The 21,620-nt window shown below is 32.0% G+C and overlaps 2 protein-coding genes across 2 annotated transcripts; both read left to right on the forward strand.

Annotated features, from left to right (window-relative positions):
- The first annotated feature begins 6,784 nt into the window (after positions 1-6,784).
- Positions 6,785-12,280, forward strand: LOC129895380 (4-coumarate--CoA ligase 2). Its single transcript, XM_055971091.1, has 6 exons — positions 6,785-8,096; positions 10,959-11,157; positions 11,273-11,418; positions 11,547-11,614; positions 11,734-11,839; positions 11,929-12,280. The coding sequence occupies exons 1-6, from the start codon at positions 7,023-7,025 to the stop codon at positions 12,052-12,054; spliced, it is 1,719 nt and encodes a 572-aa protein (XP_055827066.1). The 5' UTR covers positions 6,785-7,022; the 3' UTR covers positions 12,055-12,280.
- Positions 12,281-15,124: 2,844 nt separating this feature from the next.
- LOC129893792 (uncharacterized) lies at positions 15,125-21,598 on the forward strand. Its single transcript, XM_055969182.1, has 8 exons — positions 15,125-15,605; positions 16,093-16,188; positions 17,027-17,137; positions 17,220-17,529; positions 18,359-18,449; positions 19,408-19,738; positions 20,131-20,279; positions 20,821-21,598. Exons 1-8 carry the CDS (start codon positions 15,303-15,305, stop codon positions 21,329-21,331), a joined length of 1,902 nt encoding a protein of 633 aa, XP_055825157.1. The 5' UTR covers positions 15,125-15,302; the 3' UTR covers positions 21,332-21,598.
- Positions 21,599-21,620: the final 22 nt, after the last annotated feature.

The following is a 21,620-nucleotide window of genomic DNA, read 5'->3' on the forward strand; positions in this document are numbered from 1 at the left end:
AAATAGGTAAAGAAAGAATTTGTTTTTAAAAAAATAAATCAAGTAAATGATAAATGATGAAAGTTAAAACAGAAATTATGCATTTCATTTGTGGTCATAGACAAAGCTTATTTCTATTTCTTCCAACTCCACAATATATTATGAGAAAAATTGATAGAAAAGGACCATCACACAGTACTTTAGAAAATCATTGCCACAAAATTAAATTCCTCTATAAACAACCATGCTCAAACACAAATATTATAGCCAAGCATGTATATTATATCTATCCTAAAAATCAGTAAAAGCAATTGTAACTTCATGAGTTCAACATGTGAACTAAGACAAAGGAAAACTCCTAAAGAAACAACATCCCAACTATCAATGTTAACAGATTTGACCACTTAGACATAACCAACTTGTAAATGGATAGTATTGAAATGCTAATTTAAAATGTGAGAATTTCATATTTAAACAAATAGTGAGATTAATAGAGATTGCATTTCGCACAGTAATAAGAAAAGTAATGATCAAAAATCAATCTTTTAGAGAAAAACATGCTAGTGGGAGTATTTCTTTTACCAGCTTCAGCAAACATTAAGATGAAACAAATACCCTAACACTTCATACATACATAAGCCTAAAGGATCTGTTCCCTCAAAAATGGCACATGAGTTTGGATAAGTAGTCAAATAAGGAAGGCAAGAACTAGAATAAACTCACATGAAAGACATTAAAGATGTTGACCAGAAATCAATAAAGTAACAACCAGCAGCTAAAGTTAGCGTCAAAATCAATTCCATATTCATTAGGAAGACAACAATGTCAGCAAACAAACGGAATTAGAGCAGTAATTAAAAGACCAAAAAATTAAACTAAGATAAAAATATGATAGAGAAGATAAGGAAAAACTTAAATAAGGCATGCTCAAAACCATGAGATACCATCAATAACTAAGAAACATCAACAAGATTAGGAGTGTTTCGACACAGCGTTAACAACAAACTGAATTATAAAATAATGACTACAACGAAAAAACCAAAGCAGAACACGCGTCATTCGGAAAGAAAATGAAAAATAAGAATGAGGTCATTATCTTTTCTTGGGCAGCGTTCTGAGAACAATGAGCAAAAGGACTTTACCATGATGAGCTTCGACAATTTCCAATAAACCGAATGGCTTGAGACAACAAAAGAAAAGGGCGTTTGCCTCTAAAAAAAAATTCCTAAACCTCTGAATGATAGAATCCCAAATTCGAAATTCAAATCCACTCTGGGTTGTACTGTTTGTCGGGTTTGTTTTTTAGGAAGACTGTGTATGGGAATGAGTATGTGCCTATTTTATGTTGTAATGAGTTAGTGGATTATGGGATATATTGTAATTAATATATTATATAATGGAGATTAGTGTGGAGAAGTGGGGAGTGGAGTTATCTGCCATCTGCAGTATTAGTAAAGTGGGAAAATGGGTGGTGGGGCAATGTTTATAAAAAATAATTATTTCCAAATGTTTTGACATTGAAGGAGCTCAATGACTAACTTAAATTTTGGAGGATCAAAATTGAGTGTTAATAATTATTTTGTAATGTAATAAAAATAATATTTAAATATCGAATAAATTCTTACTTGTGAATAGTAATAGTTCAAACTATTTGGTATGATATTGGTGAATTTATTTTATATTTCTTCTCCCTTTTTTCCCCTTTTTCTTTTTGGAATGTTCTTCTTCTTTGTTTTCATCGAATAAATTACATTGATGGCCCCGAATATTTGCAAGAGTTTAAATTTTGTGCATTATTAATGTATAATTTTTTTACATCATCAAATTATATTGATCTGCCACAATAGGTAATCAACTTTTTTTAAAATTATTATTTTTTTCCAAAATTCAAACACTGTTTCATTTTTGCCTCTATATTCATAGCTCCTCAAATCGATTACAAATTTACTATTACACATTTACAAAAAAAATATATATAATAATGGTTATATGTTGTTACCATAGCCAGATGATCATTTGATCAAGAAGGTAAATCGGTAATGTCTTGATGTATTACTATATGGGTTTAGATTCTCCTTTTTTTTTAAGAAAATAAGAAATCAGGCTCATTGTTGTACTGATCATGATTAAGCATATATTTTAATTTTTTACTTAATCATGATTAAATTAAAATAATTTATATAAGCAGCGAATAAAGTTTTTTCGCTATATAAGGATAGACGGGGGTGATGCATCAATGAGAATTAACATCATTCATCGACTAAATTTAAATTTATACTCATCTGAAAGAAATTGGGCATATATAAATAAAATATGTCAAACTTATTTCTGTTTTTAATTTTCTTCTTACCAATGGAACTTAATTAAGGTAGTTCATTAATAGGTTTTGTCGTCTTCATATTTCAATTAAGTATTCAATTTCATCAATAAGGTACGGAGATTCTAGCAATTTATTTATTTTCAAATCGATTTATTTTTTATTTTCTTCGTTCCTTTTTACTTGTCAAATTTAACAAATCAAAAAAGTATAATTTTTTTTATCTATTATATCCTCAATTTATTGAGAGAGTTAATATCTTTAAAATATATAGAATTTCTTGAAGTCTAAAATGATCAATATCTTGGCTAATAATTCCCCCCCCCCCCCCCTTAAACTCAACTAAAGAAAAAAATAAATCATTAGAGTTCAACTTAAAATATAAAAAGAGACGGTAGTATATGTAAATGAGAAACTCACGAACTTTCCACTGTATTAATGTTCATATCAAATCAAAATTTGACAAATAAAAAAAAAGAAGAAAGTATCTATTATTTATTTGACTAAGCGACCTATCCAATTTATTGTAGAAATCTTCATGAAAATATTGGTCTGAATCGTGTATCAACATTCGGATGAGTTAAAAAAAAGGGCAGCCCGGTGCACTAAAGCTCCCGCTATGCGCGGGGTCCGGGGAAGGGCCTGACCACAAGGGTCTATTGTACGCAGCCTTGCCTTGCATTTCTGCAAAGAGGCTGTTTCTAAGGCTTGAACCCGTGACCTCCTGATCACATGGCAGCAACTTTACCAGTTACTCCAAGGCTCCCCTTCGACATTCGGATGAGTTATAGGGTGTAAAACAAAAATAAATACATTGATAACACATATTATGTTCACATCATCAGGCCATTCAGGAAATTGCAAGGATACCATACGTTTGATAATTTTGGCATTCCATTGATCTTTTTTAAAATAAAATAAAAAGTTAAAAAAATTGAGGGGTAGGGGGATGGAGAAATAGGAAGGGAATTACGAGGTAAGGGAATCAAATATTCATCAACAAAGTGAAAGTTCAGATAGTTAATTAACTGAGTTACTAAGATTTTACAAAAACACTGATCATATATCAAGATATATGAATATTCATGACAATTTATAATGTGATTACAATATAATGTGGATTAAAATTTTATTTAAAATAGCCCACAATTTATTTTTTGATATCTAATAGCTCAAATATTTGGCATTGTATTGCCAAATATTGAAACGCTTTATGCTATATATTGTTAGTTTGTTTCAAGTAAAGGTGGATTCAGAATTTGAAGTCTTCGGGTGTAAAGTAATCTCATCGATTAAAGTAACTTTAAACTTCAAATAGAATTATTCATCTTTTCGATCTATATGATATATCAATCAACAAAATTTGAATGGCAATAAAATGACAATTTATATATATATTCAACTGAAATCATAAAGTGAACAAAGTTAGTTAGTAGTCAACCTCAACTAGTGGACAAGTTAGGGTATTATCATATTCAACTGAAGAGTAAAACATGAAAACATGAAGAACTAACTTGCAGAGAGTTACAAGTTGGGATGGTCACTCAATTTTGGATAATTAGCTACTATAATTATTTTATTTTATTTTATTTTTCAAAATCATCGAATTTTGTTAATTTAGCTTCGATGCTCAATATTTTCATAAATATAATTTTTGACAAATATTTAATGATGTTACGGTAGTAAAAAATATTTTTTAAAATTAAAAGCAAAAAATTGTTTAGGACTCAATTTATTAAAAAATTGACTCAATTCTTAATCTGACCCGTTTAATGAGTTGACTAATAAAGGATGTCCATCCTTTAAACTTTAATATCAATTTAACTAAAGAATCACCTGATTCATTTCAAATATTTAATGTGATGAATGAAGAATAATTAGTGTTTTTATAAAATAAATGAGATTTCCTTCCTTTTTAAAAAATTAGAAAACTACTTTCCAAAATTAGCGTAATCAATTTTTGAAATCTTCCAAAAATTATGAAACCTAGTTTAACAAAATTGCTAATACAACATAAGATAAAAACACAAAGTTATTTAAAACACGAATTTAACTATTTGAGCATATTTCGATAATATATCTATCTATACTATATTAAAAGCATGAAAGTCTTTAAAATGTCGATTGAATATTTTACCCTCCATTAAAAGTTTCTCCTTTGGACAATATTGTCTTTTTACTATTTTTCTCTGATTATAATCATTTAATAATTATTATCCTAATATGTCGGAAGTTAAAATTAATTAAAGTTATAATTATTGATTTTTTTATTTGAACTATATTAAAAATCATGACATTTAAGACTCTAAAATCAATATTTTTACCTTGTATAAAATAAATAAATAAATAAATATAAAAATAAAAAAATTAAAATAATAAAGAAAGAGGTTTCGTGTTTTTCAGAATAACTTCTTGACCTCCTTATATGAAATTCTTATCATTTAGATCATATAACATTTAATGTTATTTTTAAAAAAAAAATTGTACTTAGAAATATAACATACACACAATAATTTATTTTTTATATTTATTTATTATTAATTAATGTGTACACCCGTATAAAACACGTACTCTTAACTAATATATTTTAAATAGGCATATTCAAAACAACGTCTTATTAATTTATATATGAAGAATAACAACAGAGAAAATAAAAAATTACGAAACTACTAAGATAAGATAATAGAATCAGTTATAAAAAACACAAGTTTGACTAGTTGAGTATATCCTATAACATAAAATGCCTGATCAAAGGTCCAATACAGTAAATAGCAGGCACATTTGTTTTTGGCTAACATATTATACTCAAGACAATACCTTATTAATAGATTAATGAATTATAACAAGAAAAAACAAATTAAAGAACAAGAGAAAAAATTACTACGAACCCAATAATTAATTGTTGATTTTGATTTTTATTGAAAAATTGTAAAAATATATAGTTATCACATTTTGTTTACTTTCATAAACTTTTTGTTAAGTCAAAATAACACAAACAAATTAAAATAAAGAAAATGCAAAATTAGCTATTGTGGAATAAAATAATCAAAATGAAAACTTTATAAATTGGCGATAATTGTTATGAATTGCTTGGTATTACACGACCCAAGTGATGAGATATGAATTGCTTGAAACTTCCTTGAGCAAGTGGTAGCTGGAATGTAAGCTTACTACAGGGACAACACATTGCTTCAATCAACCGCTAGTTTTTTCTTTTATTCTTGGCTAGATTTTGACAACTTTAAATTGAATGATGACTTGTCTTGGTTCACTAGTCAAGTCCACTTGGTTCTTCACTCTTGACCTTACTGTACGAATTGTCAAAATCAAATCGAAATCAATAATTTAAATCAAAAAAATATATTAGTTAATTGTAAAATGGATTATTGATTTAGTGATTTCGATGATGATTTTAATTTTTTTTTTTATTACTTTGGCTTAAGAATTTGAGGGTTTTTTTTAACAGGTTAATCGATCATCGATGGAAAATTCATAACTTATATTTGTAGCATTTGAATATAAAGTCCTTAACTTAGGGTTTAATTTCATACTTTTTTTTGATTGTCTCAAACTCCCGATTACTCTATAAGGTGTCAGTGTTTGTTTTTGAGCAAGATGCAGTTTATCAACTCATTACATAGGTAAGTTGACTTTTCACTTTGTTTTGAAGTGATTTTCAACGATTTTTTGTTGTGTGAAATCTTAACGATTAAACCGATAACGGTCAATAACGGATAAGCTGATATTTTAATGGTTCTATAATAATTTAATGTGTCTACAAATCGATAATCGATAAATCGAAATGGGTAAACTTCAAAACCGAACGACTAATACGCAACCCTACCTTTGATAGCTTGATATCTTAACCTCTTTCGATTTGAATAAAAGAGAATGATTTTTTCAGATATTTCAGATATAAATACGGAAATCTTTAACAATAATAAATAAAACGATAATTATTATTTTTTTGGTAAAGGATTAGAAAACAATTAATTTCTTCCCTAATTTTTGCATTTATAATTGCAAAAGTGCAATGAATTTAATAGAAATAAACCGATCAAATTTAAAATTTGGATTAGGAGCGCATGATGAGCTAACCGGGGGCCTTGGCCCGAGAAGGGGAGAGTGACCAAGTGGTCAAAAGCGGCAGACTGTAAATCTGTTGAAGTTTTTCTAATGCTGCTTCGACGGCGCTTTTTAGCTTTACCGTGTTACTATTCGGAGAATTGATTTCTTCTTCTCTTATGATTTCTCAAGTCACAGAAGGAAGATACGACCGATTTCTATTGAATTAGCTCCAATTTCTATAATAATGTTTATTGAATTAGCCCCAATTTCTATAATAATGTTTATCAAAATAGAATCGCAAATAGGTAAATTGCCCTTCTCCCCGGCCCATATGCCCCACTATTTTGTTTTGGTGTGGTAGACTTCCAAAGTCTCTAAGTCATCCTCCTCAATGAAATAGTTTTGGTGTGGTAGACTTCGAAAGTCTCTTAGTCATTCTCCTCAATGTTAACGTAACTACTCAATTAGCCTTTTATTCTTCTTTCTCAACCAAGCCACACGTTTATGTACTCACCCAACTTTCTCCACCTTACATTCAATTCTATTTATATCACACACCTTCCCTTCATCCTTTTACACCAATCTCTTTCTTCTCTAACTCATAAATTTTCTTCTTTTCAACCTTTTTTCTCTTCATAACCAAAAAAAATAATTAAAAATGGTGAGTGTAGCTACTGTTGAAGCCCAAAAGGTAGAGATATCATCTTCTGTAATTCCTTCAAATCAAAATCAACCATCTGAAGAGCTACATGTATTTAGATCAAAATTACCAGATATACAAATTTCTAACAACATCCCACTTCACGTCTATTTGTTCGAAAGGCTATCGGAGTTTGAAGAAAGGACATGTCTTATAGCAGGAAACAGTGGAGAAACTTTCACTTTTGCTGAAACTCATCTCATCTGCCAGAAAATTGCTGCTGGTTTAACAAACGTAGGCATCAAAAAGGGAGATGTTATCATGACTTTTCTTCAGAACTGTTCGGAATTCGTGTTTACTTTTCTTGCATCTTCTATGATTGGAGCTGTTATCACTACGGCGAATCCGTTTTACACAAAATCAGAGGCTTTTAAACAACTAAAAGCCTCTAATGCGAAATTAATAGTTACTCAATCGCAGTATGTGGATAAATTCCGCGATCCTGCGGAGAATGATCCGAAAATCGGAGAAGATTTTTCGGTTGTCACAATTGATGATCCGCCAGAGAATTGCTTGCATTTCTCTGTACTATCGGAAGCTAAAGTAGAGGATATGCCAAAAGGAGTTGTTATCCAACCTGACGACCCTGTGGCTCTGCCGTTTTCGTCAGGGACCACGGGGTTGCCAAAAGGAGTGATATTGACTCATAAAAGTTTGATCACAGGGGTTGCTCAATTAGTCGATGGCGACAACCCAAATCTTTTCTTGAAGCACAACGACGTGGTGTTGTGTGTGCTTCCTTTGTTTCATATATTCGCGTTGAATTCGGTGCTTTTAGTATCGTTAAGAGCCGGGGCTAGTGTTCTGTTGATGCAAAAATTCGAGATAGGTGCGCTGTTGGAGCTGATACAAAAGCACCGTGTGTCAATAGCTGCTGTAGTTCCGCCCCTGGTTCTTGCATTGGCGAAAAATCCAATGGTCGATTCGTTCGATTTGAGCTCGATACGGCTCGTGATGTCCGGGGCCGCGCCACTGGGGAAAGAGCTGGAGGAAGCACTCCATAAAAGAGTTCCGCAAGCCATATTCGGACAGGTAAAAAAAACAATCAAACACGGTGCCTCTGTTTTAGTTTTTATAATTTTATTTTTGGGTGAAAATCGTTTTCTACTTTCAATTTTATTTTTAAAATCAAACTCCCTCTTCAACTTTAAATAATAATCAAACTCTCCCCTTTATCCTAATTAAAATTTTAAAATTCCTATTATATCCTTTCATTATCAATTTTTTTTTACTTCTTTAGAAATCATAATATTTTTATTTTTTATTTAATGTAGCAATTTTTTTCATAAAACCATAAACATTATTTTTTGGACAAAAAAGTAAAAAATGCTAATTAAATATATAAGTTAATGATATTCTATAATTAAGTAAATTAGCATAATGAGAAAATTAATTTTATTATTAATAATAAAAACTCAATATTTATTTATACAAATGAAATAGCAAAGAATAATAACTATACAAATATATTTCAATGTAGAAAATACAAATAATTAATTTAATTAAGGACAACTTTCTAAAGATTGTATTATTTAGATTTTAAATTATTTTAGATTATAATTTATGTAATACTTCATCAATGTCAATCAAAACTTGTTTATTTATATATAAGAGAATATCCACCGCCATTTATATTACTTGACTCTCATTCTAAAAATAAAAATAGTTGTTTTAATTTACTTTTTCAATTTATGAAATTTAAGAAATTTTTAATATTTTTTTATTTCTACCTTTAGTATTAAATAACTGCATAAAGTAGTAATAGTCAAATTTAAGGTTTTAAAATATTATTAATAATGTTGGTTTAGTAAAATACACCTTTAATTAATTTTTAAGGGCGTAATATATATCAAGAAGAGTCAAGTAATATGAAACGCATGGAGTAAAATAGTGGAGAAAAGAAAAAATATAGGTATACATACATATACACACACTTAATGCATATTATATTGAAACAACGGTCATAAGAATAATATTAAAATTTGCGATAAATTCTTAAAAATATTATTCTACTTATAATGTTAAAGAACTTAAAAAAAAGTTATAAATATCTATGTTAAAAAGTAAATTATATATAATATAAAAAAATATTAAATAAATGTGATATAACAAGGGTAAAATGCATAATGCATGGGATAAAAGAGAGGGTTTGATTATTGTTTCAAAATTGAAAGGAAAGTCTGATTTTAAAAGCAAAGTTGGAGTGGGTTGAAAATGATTTTCACCCTTTTATTTTTTGGTTTAGCTAAGCACAAAATGACATTTCTTGATTTCCTACTTTTGGCCAACAAATCATAACCAATTTAATTTCATGTTATTTGAATGATTTATTTCCCAATTGTATAGTCATTGATTCAACCAATAACGACCATTCTTAGAAGTTACTCACTTAAAATACAAAATTCCAGACGAAACGAATAGTTTTACACATGGCACATGGCCAAATTTAGTAGGTAGTTTATGGTATAGGTGAACTTTATCATCTTTTCGTAAAATTAGATATTTATTAATATATTTTCTAAAATTAATGTAATATTGTTGAAAATTAAGTTATTTACCTAGAAGTACAAGGATCAATTCCAATTTGATGCTTTTATTCTTCATGCGATTATCATCATGTCAAAAGTTATATCTAATAGTAAAGACATAATTTTATGTCTTAATTAAATTCACCGAATAAGCATCATATTCGATCATAACTTCGACTCGGGGCACCTCAACCCCTCATGTGTCTTGCCATAGGCAGGATGTTGGCATTAACCAACAACCCCATCTCCCAACACCTGCCCCATACTTTAAAAGCATTTGTTAGGATCAAATGTTTATCATCATAACAAAAAATATAGCTAATAGCAAAGGCGTAACTTTATTTCTTAATTAAGTCCATCAAACAAGCGTCATGTTCGATCATGACTCTGACCCGAGCCACCTCAGTCCTTAGTGGTCCTTGCTATAGGAAGGATGTTGGCATTAGCCAAATTTAGCATAATGCCCCGTCTTCTAGAAATTCTAGAATTCGCCTTATTTCTTAAATTTTCCTTATATGACACAATTAGCTATAATAATCAAGATCGCCAAACTTTGTTTACAAAAGGTTTAATAAGCCAAAGGTTCAAATCCGGTGCTCGAAATAAAACCTACTGAAAAGGACACTGGTTGTGGTATAACTGTTGGGATTTCTTCGAAATTGTCATAATATGAAAGTGTTTTAAGACGTAATCCACATGCATAACCAATATACCAAATTAAATTAAGAACCAAGTTTCTCACATAATTTAAATGATCAAATCCAGTTAGGTTGTCTTAGGAAACAAGTTTCTAACTAATTTTGCTATTATTTCTTCGTATCATATTTCAATTTATTTCGTCATATTTCTCTGCACGGTGGCAATTTCTGCCCGTAATATTAGTGTACGTAGAGTACTGTATATTTTAGCGGTGGGTAGCGTCCATTTAATACAAATATGGTACAAATATATTAATTGTTGATAACATTAAATTCATTACCAACTTTATCTACATTTTTTGAATAGGTAGCGTCCATTTAATACAAATACCATAATATTTTTAATACAAATATATGGTATTTTACTCAAAAAGTGAATGAATTTATATTGCAAATATGCTTTGGCAATTAAAAAAAAACTAGAAGTATTTTTTAATTGTAAAACATAATGTTTTGACCTAACATTTTCTTTTGGGAGGATTAGGGCAGCTTCCAACTCTTTTAGAGGTCGTTTGGTAGGGTGTATAAAAATAATGTTGAATATAATGGATTAATAATGCAATGATTAATTATGTTGACATTGTTTTTATCCATAGTTTAGTTTAGCATATTAAAAATAACATGCATTACTTAATATTTTTAATATTGTAATGAACATGAATTTGCAGGGATATGGTATGACAGAGGCAGGACCAGTAGTAACAATGTGTCCAGCATTTGCAAAACAGCCATTTTCAACCAAATCCGGTTCATGTGGCTCTGTGGTTCGAAATGCGGACCTCAAGGTGGTTGACCTGGAAACCGGTGGCTCCCTTGACCGCAACCAACCCGGTGAAATTTGTATCCGCGGTTCTCAAATCATGAAAGGTCGTCATTAATTCAATATGAATTTAACTTTTAATACGTGTAAAAATATATATTGTAAACTCAAATATTATGGAATTTTACTAAAATCTACATATATATGGTTCAATTATATTAGGTTATCTGAATGATGATGAGGCCACTGCACGGACCATTGATGTCGATGGATGGCTCCACACCGGCGATGTAGGATATGTTGATGACGATGATGAAATATACATCGTCGATAGAGTCAAAGAGCTCATCAAGTTCAAAGGTTTTCAGGTATAGGATATAAGTAATGCATAAATTTTATTTTTACATAAAATTACCTTTATAAGTTATCTGATTGTATAAATATTTTTTAATATTATCAGTACATAGAACTTAAACTCATTTGCTTGTTCGTTTAGGTGCCACCAGCTGAGCTTGAGTCTCTTCTAGTAAGCCATCCAGATATTGCAGATGCTGCTGTTGTGCCGTAAGTGCAATTAACACAATTCCATATATACTGATCATAGAAAAGTTTATTATGTGTTAATTTGGCTCTATATATTATAGTTTTGAAAAATGTTTCAACAATTTAATTAATTTGTGCAGGCAAAAGGATGATGCTGCAGGGGAAGTTCCGGTTGCATTTGTAGTCCGTTCGGGCCAAGGATTTGATCTTACTGAAGAAGCTATAAAGGAATTTATTGCTAAACAGGTAATACATCTTTTCAGGGCGAATCTAGAAGAGAACTTATATACATGTGTATTTTACTAAGCAAAATTTAACATAAAATGATATGACAGGTGGTATTTTATAAAAAATTACACAAGGTATATTTTATTCACGCCATTCCAAAGTCTCCATCTGGAAAGATACTGAGGAAAGAATTAAGAGCCAAATTAGCTAGCCGCGACACCATAGTGATATGATAATGCACTCCTCAAAAAGCTGTCCTCTCAAAGTCCATACGTGTATCGAAGAGATCAGACTTTGGGAAGGAATCACTGCTAGAAGGCTTAACAATTATGTATCAAGCCTCATATATCCAATGATTAAATATGTGAATGTTGTTCCAATTTTTGTGTGAAGTCTTTGGATTCTTTGAAAGGAAAACTTTCTATTTTATAAATTCACGCACCATAATTTGTTACCCTATTCCATGTATGTCAATTTATGTGAGCTTATTTCAAATTTTGAAATTTGTTGCAAAAAGAATGATTTATTATAAAATTGAAAAGATGTTTGATTTAAATTTCTCACTTTATTTTTAATGAGAAGTTTCTATATAATTATATGGACACACCAATATATATCATTTATTAATATACATAGGGTAACGTCTTTTTTCTAATTAAGAAAGCAGCATATTCATGTTCTCTTTACCTTTCATGTAGGCCAATTTAACCAGACAACGTATCAATTATGCACCATTCATTATTGACCAAAAATAGAGTTGTACTTCACTTGGTCCCATCAAATTGCGTGTTGCTATGTATCCTATCATTTCTTTAATGAAAAATTACGGGGATACACTCTATTTATCATTTCTTCAACTTCAAACGCTTTTTTTTTTCCAACTTTAACTCAAAACATTTAGAGGAAGCTGGACTGCTGCAGTATCCTTCGAAAATAGCAAAAACTTAAAATATAATTAAGCTATTTAGTTACAGTTTATCTAATTATGTTTAATAGTTATAATTTCAGTTGCTATGTCAATTTCCATTTGTATATCTCGCTGCATTATGCAAAATAGGCATTTCAAAGAAATAGTATATACAAATACAAATTTGCTTTACATGTTTGTATATGAGCCCTTCCTCTAAATTCGTTTTGTATACAAATACAAACTTTTAGAGATTTGTATATGAGCTTCCACAGATTTATATATGAGCCCCTAAATTTACTTTTAGATTTGTATATCAGCTCCCAGATTTGTATAATAGCAAATTTCATTAAACTATAGCTGCGATTCATAATTAGGTAAAACTATAGATATATTAAATAATACACTAATGACATAATGAGTAGAGTGATCCCTTCAAGATAATAAGGGCCTCCACCTTTTACGTAGGAGCCCATTTATATATTTACTTTTTGATCACTAAATTGAACATTAACATTTTCTCGTACCTATTGATGGAAGGAAACAAAATTAAATTCAATCCGCCTAATCCGTTTAATAATTGGTGTATTAGACCTACCTACCAACTTAAGTTATTTATGACTTGCAATTTTTATCAATTCTAAACTCTTATATCAATCATTATTTTTTAAGGAACATGCAAAGTTTAAAATGGACAAATAAAAATAAACGAACTAAGGAATAACAAAGAAGATTCATAATAAAATATAGGAGATCCTTATAATGTCATTTTATTCTATTTGAACAGTAACATCTCATGAGATGAGTTAACTTAAGTACCCCTCCAGGGATTTTAACCCAAGAAAATTAATTACTTATTAAGATGCTAAAAATATGTATTTTTAGAATACTTTCTTTCTTAGTGTCGAATGCCCCTAGTCTAGTTTTTAGATTTAGAAAAGCATATATGTAGAAGAGATTAATTGAAATAAAAAATAGATGGAGAGCACGAGATGAAAAAGATATTAAAATTTGAAATGATACCTGGATACTTAATTCAGATGATTTTACACCCCTACAAAGGAAAACACAAGTAACTTTATAACTAATTAGGGTCAAAGTTCTTATGGATCACAAAATTATACATGAAATATTCAAGAGCTTTATAATTATTTTATCCTAATGACAACAATTCTAGTTTGTCCATCCCAATATCTAGTACTAGACTTTCTGATAGAATTATTTGGTATTATACAAAAGATTTTGTTAATTATAATGAGGCTAGTCTTGAAAGACCTCAAATCAGTTGTCATTTTTTATTTCATATCTTTCTAAAAAAATTGCAGTCAATGAAAATTAAAAATAAATATATACATTTTTGTAGAAAATGCATTGTCTTACCTATTGATGCAAACATTGCTAAGAAATTGCACCATACGTGTTATTTTTGTAAGGTTTGTGGTTTAACAACATAAATAATCGACCAAATGGGTTTTAGCTGTCCATAATCTCAATGAGTGTGGAAGTTAACTTCTATCAACTATTCTGATTTAGAAAATAGAATGAATTTTACAAGATGGTGAAATAATTTATTTTGTAATATATATTAGCACTCAATTTTTATTGAGCTGTTGAGATTAAGTGTTCCTCCTTTATGACAAATTGAAAAACTGGAAAGTTATTATGTTTTAATAGTGATATATATGAACTCAATGATAGTTAACAAGATTTTATTTAATTTACACGAATATAATAATGCTTTTGCAAACTTCATCAGCTTTGACTTATATACTTGATAGGAATTATGATGAAAATATTACTCTAGCACAAAATGAAATTGTTGTTTTCACATATGCAACTTTACAAATGGAAAAGGAGAAAACAATCATTGGAATGCAGGTCAGTTGCTTCATGTCTTTGGCACCCTTATTTAAATTGTAAAAAAAATCATAACCGTCAACGGACTAACAATTAGGGAAGTGTTGGAAAGAGCGTTGCATAATAATTGATCAAGATTCATATATTATCAAATATAAAAAATATGATATAAATTCTATTGAAGAAGACGCTAATATTTTAAAAAATAAATGTCAGAGATTAATAAATTATTTTAAAAATATTAAAATTATATATTTTCCTCGAACATAATATATATTAGCCCACAATCTAACTAAAATTCTCTATTTTCCTCTTCCTCTTATCTAGAGTTGTTTGGAATTCTACCTTTCCAAGTTGCAATATTGTCTTATGAACATTTATAAATCATACTACGAAATAATATAATGAAGTTATTTACCCCAAAAAACTTAAACCCTCCCAAACTCGAAAAAACCCCACTAATTCCCGGTTCAGATTAACTTGTCCGGTTCAGATTAACTTGTCCGGTTCAGACTCTTTACAAAGAAAGAAAGGCCCAAAACCGCCATTTCACCCAATAAATCTCAAACCCTACATAAACCCTGCACCTTCTTTCCCATCTCTCAAGAAAAGTTATATTTAGAGACATTTCATGGCGTCTTTCTTCTCCATCAAGCCATTCTAGCTGAAGAAAAAATCCCTACAGTTCTTCTCATCGCCCACAATCTCAATCCGGAAATGGGAAAAACTTATGCAGCAGGGCTATTTGCAGCCCTAGCTACTGCTAAATTTGGTACAGAAACTGCTTATGCCGATGGTAGTTTCAATTTCTCTCCGTTTTCCACTTCTTCTTCTACTAATAAGGCACCAAGTGCTCCTACGGATGTTCCCCAGCCACCTCAGACGACAGCGGAAGCTCCTGAAAAGCCCAAGGTTCGAAATGATAATCCGAGGACTACTTCAGCTGGTTTTGATCCAGAGGCATTGGAGAGAGGGGCCAAGGCGTTGAGGGAGATTAATAATTCCAAAAGTGCCAAACAGGTCTGGCATCCGAGTTGATTTTCTAGTTTTATACTTAGGAACATAATTGAAATGTCCCAATTTGTTTGGGTCTGTTACTATTTGGGGAATCGATTAGTTGGAAAATTTAATCAACTATCAAAATTGAAGGATTTGTATATTGTTATGTAGTTCAAATTTTGTTTCAGAAAAATTAAGGTACTTCTGTGGTGTTCACACTGAATATATGACTCCATGATTCACAACCTTGCCATTTTTCTGTATCTTCTTTTTGGCAATGGAGGTGAGTTAAAGTGGGAAAAAGAGGTCTGGTTGAAATTGAATTTTGTAAATAACATTCTATGGTGTTAATTTATTGTTTTCATGAGATATTCCATGGTTTGGTGAGAAGTATTTTGTGTCAATCTTGTTAAACCCATTTCTGTTAAAGGTTTAGTCTGTTAAGTTTCCTTTTCCAAAATCCAGGCTCTATGTTGTGGAAGATATTCAATCTGAGTGTTTGTAGCAGGTTTTTGATGTGATTAAAAAGCAAGAAGAGACTAGGCAAGCAGAGTTAACTGCAAAAATGCAAGAGTTTAAAGCACTGCAGGCTCAGGCTGAGATGGTAAGATTGATTTTCTGTGGTGCACTGTTGCTTTTGTATCAACTCATTAAGAAAAAAGTTCCTTTTATTTAATTTTGTTGATAGATATAGAAAATTTCCTTTTAATGGAAGTTGTAATCAGAAGTATGAGCTTGCAAACAATTGTTGTAACTTACACTGTTATTTCATTTCATAATTTCACAATTTGTTTTTGGTTTTGATCTCTGTTGTTTAATTAGGATATTCCATGTGTGATATCCGTGGTTTTTTTGTTTTTTACTTGTGCTATAAAGCTTAATCTAGCATTACTGGTTAGTACTAAAGTGGACTAGAAATTTCATTGGCCACAGGGGACATGATTATGTATTTCCATGTGCAAGTTAATCCAAATGCAAATAGCCCGAATATTTTACCTTAACTTCTATTAGGGAAGTTCTAGAAGATAATTAAGCCATGCATTCCATCTAATTTCCATTCAGTCTGGCTCTGGAAATAAATCTGGAGTGTGGCCTGCTGAATACTTGGGCTATTCCGTCTCTGAGTGCGTAATGCGAAAAAAGAAGCATTTTTTTGAACCAAGTCAGGGGATTTGAAAAATGTTTATTTGTGCACTTGTTGATGATTATTTGTTGTTCTAAACCACCGAGATTCAAATCATTTGCTACTTGCCCTTGGGATTCTTGTTCATAAAAAAATAATTATTTGTTCACTAAACAACCTGAAGGAAACCTTTTTTTGTTGTTCACTATTCTTATCAGTGCACCGTTTTACTTATCTTGCTTGTAATATCAAAATATGAACTTTACTATTTATGTACCAATGAAGAAAAAATATGTGATTAGCTTCTTTCTTTTAACAGGAGAGACAAAGGGTTGTATACGATGAACAGAAGAAACTAGCTCAGCAACAGGCACAAATCAAGTCACAGATGGCTCGGTATGAAGATGAATTAGCAAGGAAAAGGATGCAGGCATGTAAAGTTCTTCTTAATGTCGTGGTTAAATTGGTATTGCATTAACTGATAAAAGCTGACTTCTCCTTGCATTTTGCAGGCAGAAAATGAGCATCACAGAGCTAGAAATCAGGAGTTGGTAAAAATGCAAGAGGAATCAGCTATGAGGCAAGAGGCAGCTAGACGAGCAACAGAAGAACAAATCCAAGCGCAGCGCCGGCAGACAGAGAGGGAAAAGGCAGAGATAGAACGTGAAACTATTAGAGTGAGAGCTATGGCAGAAGCCGAGGGGAGAGCACATGAGGCAAAGCTGGCTGAGGATGTTAACAGAAGAATACTAGTAGACCGTGCAAATGCTGAAAGGGAGAAATGGATTGCTGCGATTAACACGACTTTTGAGCACATTGGAGGTTCTTCTTTAACGACCATCTTAAAGCTTGCATTATATGGGTATCCATGTGTAGAGTTTTTTTAATAGGTAGTCATGTGTAGAGTTATTGATCATATCCCTCTATTTTTCATTCATGTCATTAATATTGACTTGCGTAATACATACTTATCTTGTTTTGATGGTGGATTTTTTTGTCTGAACCTGCCTTTCATGCCAATTGGTTGTGCTTGTGATTTTTGCTGAAGAGACCTGGAAAACAGAAACAGGAAGAGATTTGCATTTATATTTGTTTTTAGTATTGTGGATTAATATTTGTTTGCTGGTGTCAGAAACAATTATTGAGTTTGTAATTTACATATTTTCTGTGCTCATTTCTTTTTAGCTTCAATGAGTAAAACAACAACCCAGTGAAATCCCACACGTGGGGTCTGGGGAGGGTAAAGTGTACGCAGACCTGACTCCTACTAAGGTAGGACGGCTGTTTCCGAAAGACCCTCGGCTCAGTAAAATCATAAAAGAAGTCAGATAAGGACACTTTAGCTTCAATGAGTGTAGCAGAAAAAAATTAACGACACCATACACATTTTCTGGACTCCTTACATATTTATAATTGCTTCATTCTTCTGATGCTTGGCACACCCCTAGCGACTGCAATTAGTGCTGATGCTTGAGTGGTGGATTAGAACTTTGCAAAAGATCAATTGCAGTATGTAACCGTTTTCATAAAAGGTAATAAAACACCACACATTTATGCCAAATGCACACATTGTAGCTAGGCTTACATTTCTGGCTACTGCCAATGCAAAATAAATATGATCTTTCTGACATGAAGATATCCATTTATGTAGGTGGTTTCCGTGCAATACTAACGGATCAAAATAAGCTTGTTGTGGCTGTTGGTGGTGTGACAGCTCTTGCTGCTGGAATATACACAACAAGGTATTAAATATATTTTCAAAATAACAATGTAAAGTTCTTGGCTTGTGCTAATTTTTCCCAAGTCATGCTAAATGTTGTGATTTGAATTTTCTTATGTACAATACTTGTGAGATCTACCCATTTTCTTTTCCTCTTCCGGAGACCACATTAATAGACATCAGACACTTTGATCATATTCTTTTCATTTTTTATGACGCAAGAGAATTTCATTGATGGCATCAAGAAGATCCAATGATTACAAACGATAGTGAAAACACAAAATACTCTCAGCTTTAAATACAATATCTAAGCTAATGCTAAAGAGCTGATAATGTCCAAAAAATTAAGGGGGCAATTTTCTGGAGATAAGTTCCGCCAACTACTTTGACCATGCTCCTTTGTTTATTCTAAAGTTTCTAAGTTGGTCAAATTTTTTTGAAGGAGCTTTTTTTGGGGGTGGCTGGAGTAAGGAGTGGTGGTGTTTTTAATCATATTGATCAGTCCTTTACTTTTCCATCATTTTAGTTGTGGCTTATGACGCCCCGGTGGGATTGAAGCTTTCCGCTGGCTTTTGAATCCATTGTGGTTATTGGCTTATGTCTTCTTTATTCATTTTTCTAGATTGAGCATCATTATTACTCAACCCACATTGTGGGTAAAAATGAAGATTCACTAGTGAGGAGACTCCTACTGTAATGGGATGCAAACTTTTAAACATTTCCATCATTTTAGCCATGCAGAATTCATATGATAATTAGCTACTGGTATAATTGTCTTGTTTGACTTCCCCCACTTGTTTATTTAAAATGGCTAATACCAACAAAGAAGTTGGTCGATTTGGAATAGGCGGTGGTAAACTATTAAGTTTTGGTTATACTCTTGGATCCTGTGGTTGTTCTTGAAGGTACTTTTCAAGCACTATTTGTTTTCCCTGGTGTATCTACTATTGGTTGATGCTAGTTTGCTATCTGGATTGCAGAGAAGGTGCAAGAGTTGTTTGGAGTTATGTGGACAGAATATTGGGACAGCCATCATTGATCAGAGAGTCATCTAGGGGTAAATATCCCTGGTCGGGCTTCTTCTCGCGAGCCATGAGCACTCTCAAAGGTGCTAATGGAGGTTCCGCAGCCAAATCTGAGAAAGGGTTTGGTGATGTTATTCTACACCCATCTCTTGAAAAAAGGATTCAGCAGTTGGCCAATGCAACTGCTAATACCAAATCTCATCAAGCTCCATTTCGCAACATGCTCTTTTATGGTCCTCCAGGAACAGGGAAGACAATGGTTGCTAGAGAGCTTGCTCGCAGATCTGTAAGATCTCTCTTCCCCTTTCAACTAATGAGTAGTGATCTTTACATATTTATATTGATATGTGTTTCATTCAAAATTGTTGAAGTATTGCATATGGGTTAGGAAGCCTGTTGATACAATTTATAATAAAGCATTGAGTTGCCATGGAAGCAGGCCGAGCAGGCATATGTCTACCATCTTATAAATTTGACACAAAGTGCCTGAAAAAAACAAAAAAGTAAAATAAAACATGTGATGCAAAGTCTCACGGTTCTGAAATTAAAGACACTCATCAAGTAGTTCTATAAGGGAATTCTCTGGAGAGATGATATATGACTACCCATGAAATATCTATAAATTGGTAGTTCTGACTTTGTTTTGGTGGTCAATAATATGCTTGAACCTGTTGCCAGGGACTTGACTACGCATTGATGACGGGTGGTGACGTTGCGCCGTTGGGATCGCAAGCTGTCACCAAAATACATCAGTTATTTGACTGGTCCAAAAAGTCCAAAAAGGGTTTATTACTTTTTATTGACGAAGCAGATGCATTTTTGTGCGAGTAAGTGACTTTTCCTCAGTCAGCATTGCTGCCTTTGGCTGATCTAGATCTTTAATAAAATATCTGCATAGGTTTATACTATTTAATTGGGTCTCTGTACAAAGAGGTCTACTTCCTTCAATGAAGTAATTAGTATAATCTTGTTCGGGAATTTCTGGAGTCCTTTGTGGCTTCAAGATGAGCTGGAAGAATTTGTTTTAAATACTGGGAGTTGCCAAGGCACTGAAAAAAATCAGGTGAGGTAGACATGCCTGAATGGTGATTTCTATACTGAGTCCTTGTTCTCCTTTGAGAGAGAACTTGCTGAAGTTAAAGGGAAAATTCTGACCTCATATAAATGTCATCAAATTAATAATATGCCACATTGCTCCCTAGAATAAATAACCAGTTATGTCATCTTCATTTTCTGATATCAAGGCCAGGTATATTATATGGCTTGCTCGATTTTCACTTTATCATGTATAGATAGATGATTGGCGCCTAGAATTTGATTGTACAGCCTTTTGATCTGTGAGTTGGTACCATTTCATGTCAATTTCAGGCGAAATAAAACCTACATGAGTGAAGCTCAGAGGAGTGCCCTCAATGCACTCCTTTTCCGCACTGGTGATCAGTCAAAAGATATAGTCCTTGCCTTAGCTACTAATCGCCCCGGTGATCTTGATTCAGCTGTTGCAGACCGTATTGATGAAGTCATCGAATTCCCTTTGCCTGGTGAAGATGAGCGCTTCAAGCTGATCAAACTGTATCTGGAGAAATATATAGCTCAAGCTGGGGAAAGGAAACCTGGCTTGTTTTCTAACTTATTCAAGAAACAGCAGCAGAAAATAGAGATAAAAGGTTTGACGGATGATATTCTGAGAGAAGCTGCAGCCAGGACGGAGGGATTTTCAGGCAGAGAGGTAGCAAAAATGATGGCTAGCGTTCAAGCTGCTGTATACGGGAGTGAGGACTGTGTATTGGACGCCAACTTGTTTCGTGAAGTGGTAGATTACAAAGTAGCAGAACATCAGCAGAGAAGGAAATTGGCTGCAACTGAGGGTGACAAGTGAAGAAATTTTTTCCTTTAGATGATTTTTGTCAAAGAAGTTGATCAAGGGTGCCTTCTGAGAAAGAAAATTATTACTGACAAATTCATTTAGCGAATGGTTTATATTCTTTTCCCAGTCATTTGGGAAATTTTGGCTTCTTACGAGTTAACAGTTTCATTGTATGAGATTACTCATAGCCTAGGCATGCACTGTGTTTACTCACGTTTTTAATGGCCACTCGTGTATTCAGTGCATGAAAATAAGTGTTAAAAAGGCTTAAAATTGTCACCACTAAAGAGTATTCTTACAA

The sequence above is a fragment of the Solanum dulcamara genome, chromosome 7 (assembly GCF_947179165.1).
Source record: "Solanum dulcamara chromosome 7, daSolDulc1.2, whole genome shotgun sequence".
Lineage (NCBI taxonomy): Eukaryota > Viridiplantae > Streptophyta > Magnoliopsida > Solanales > Solanaceae > Solanum > Solanum dulcamara.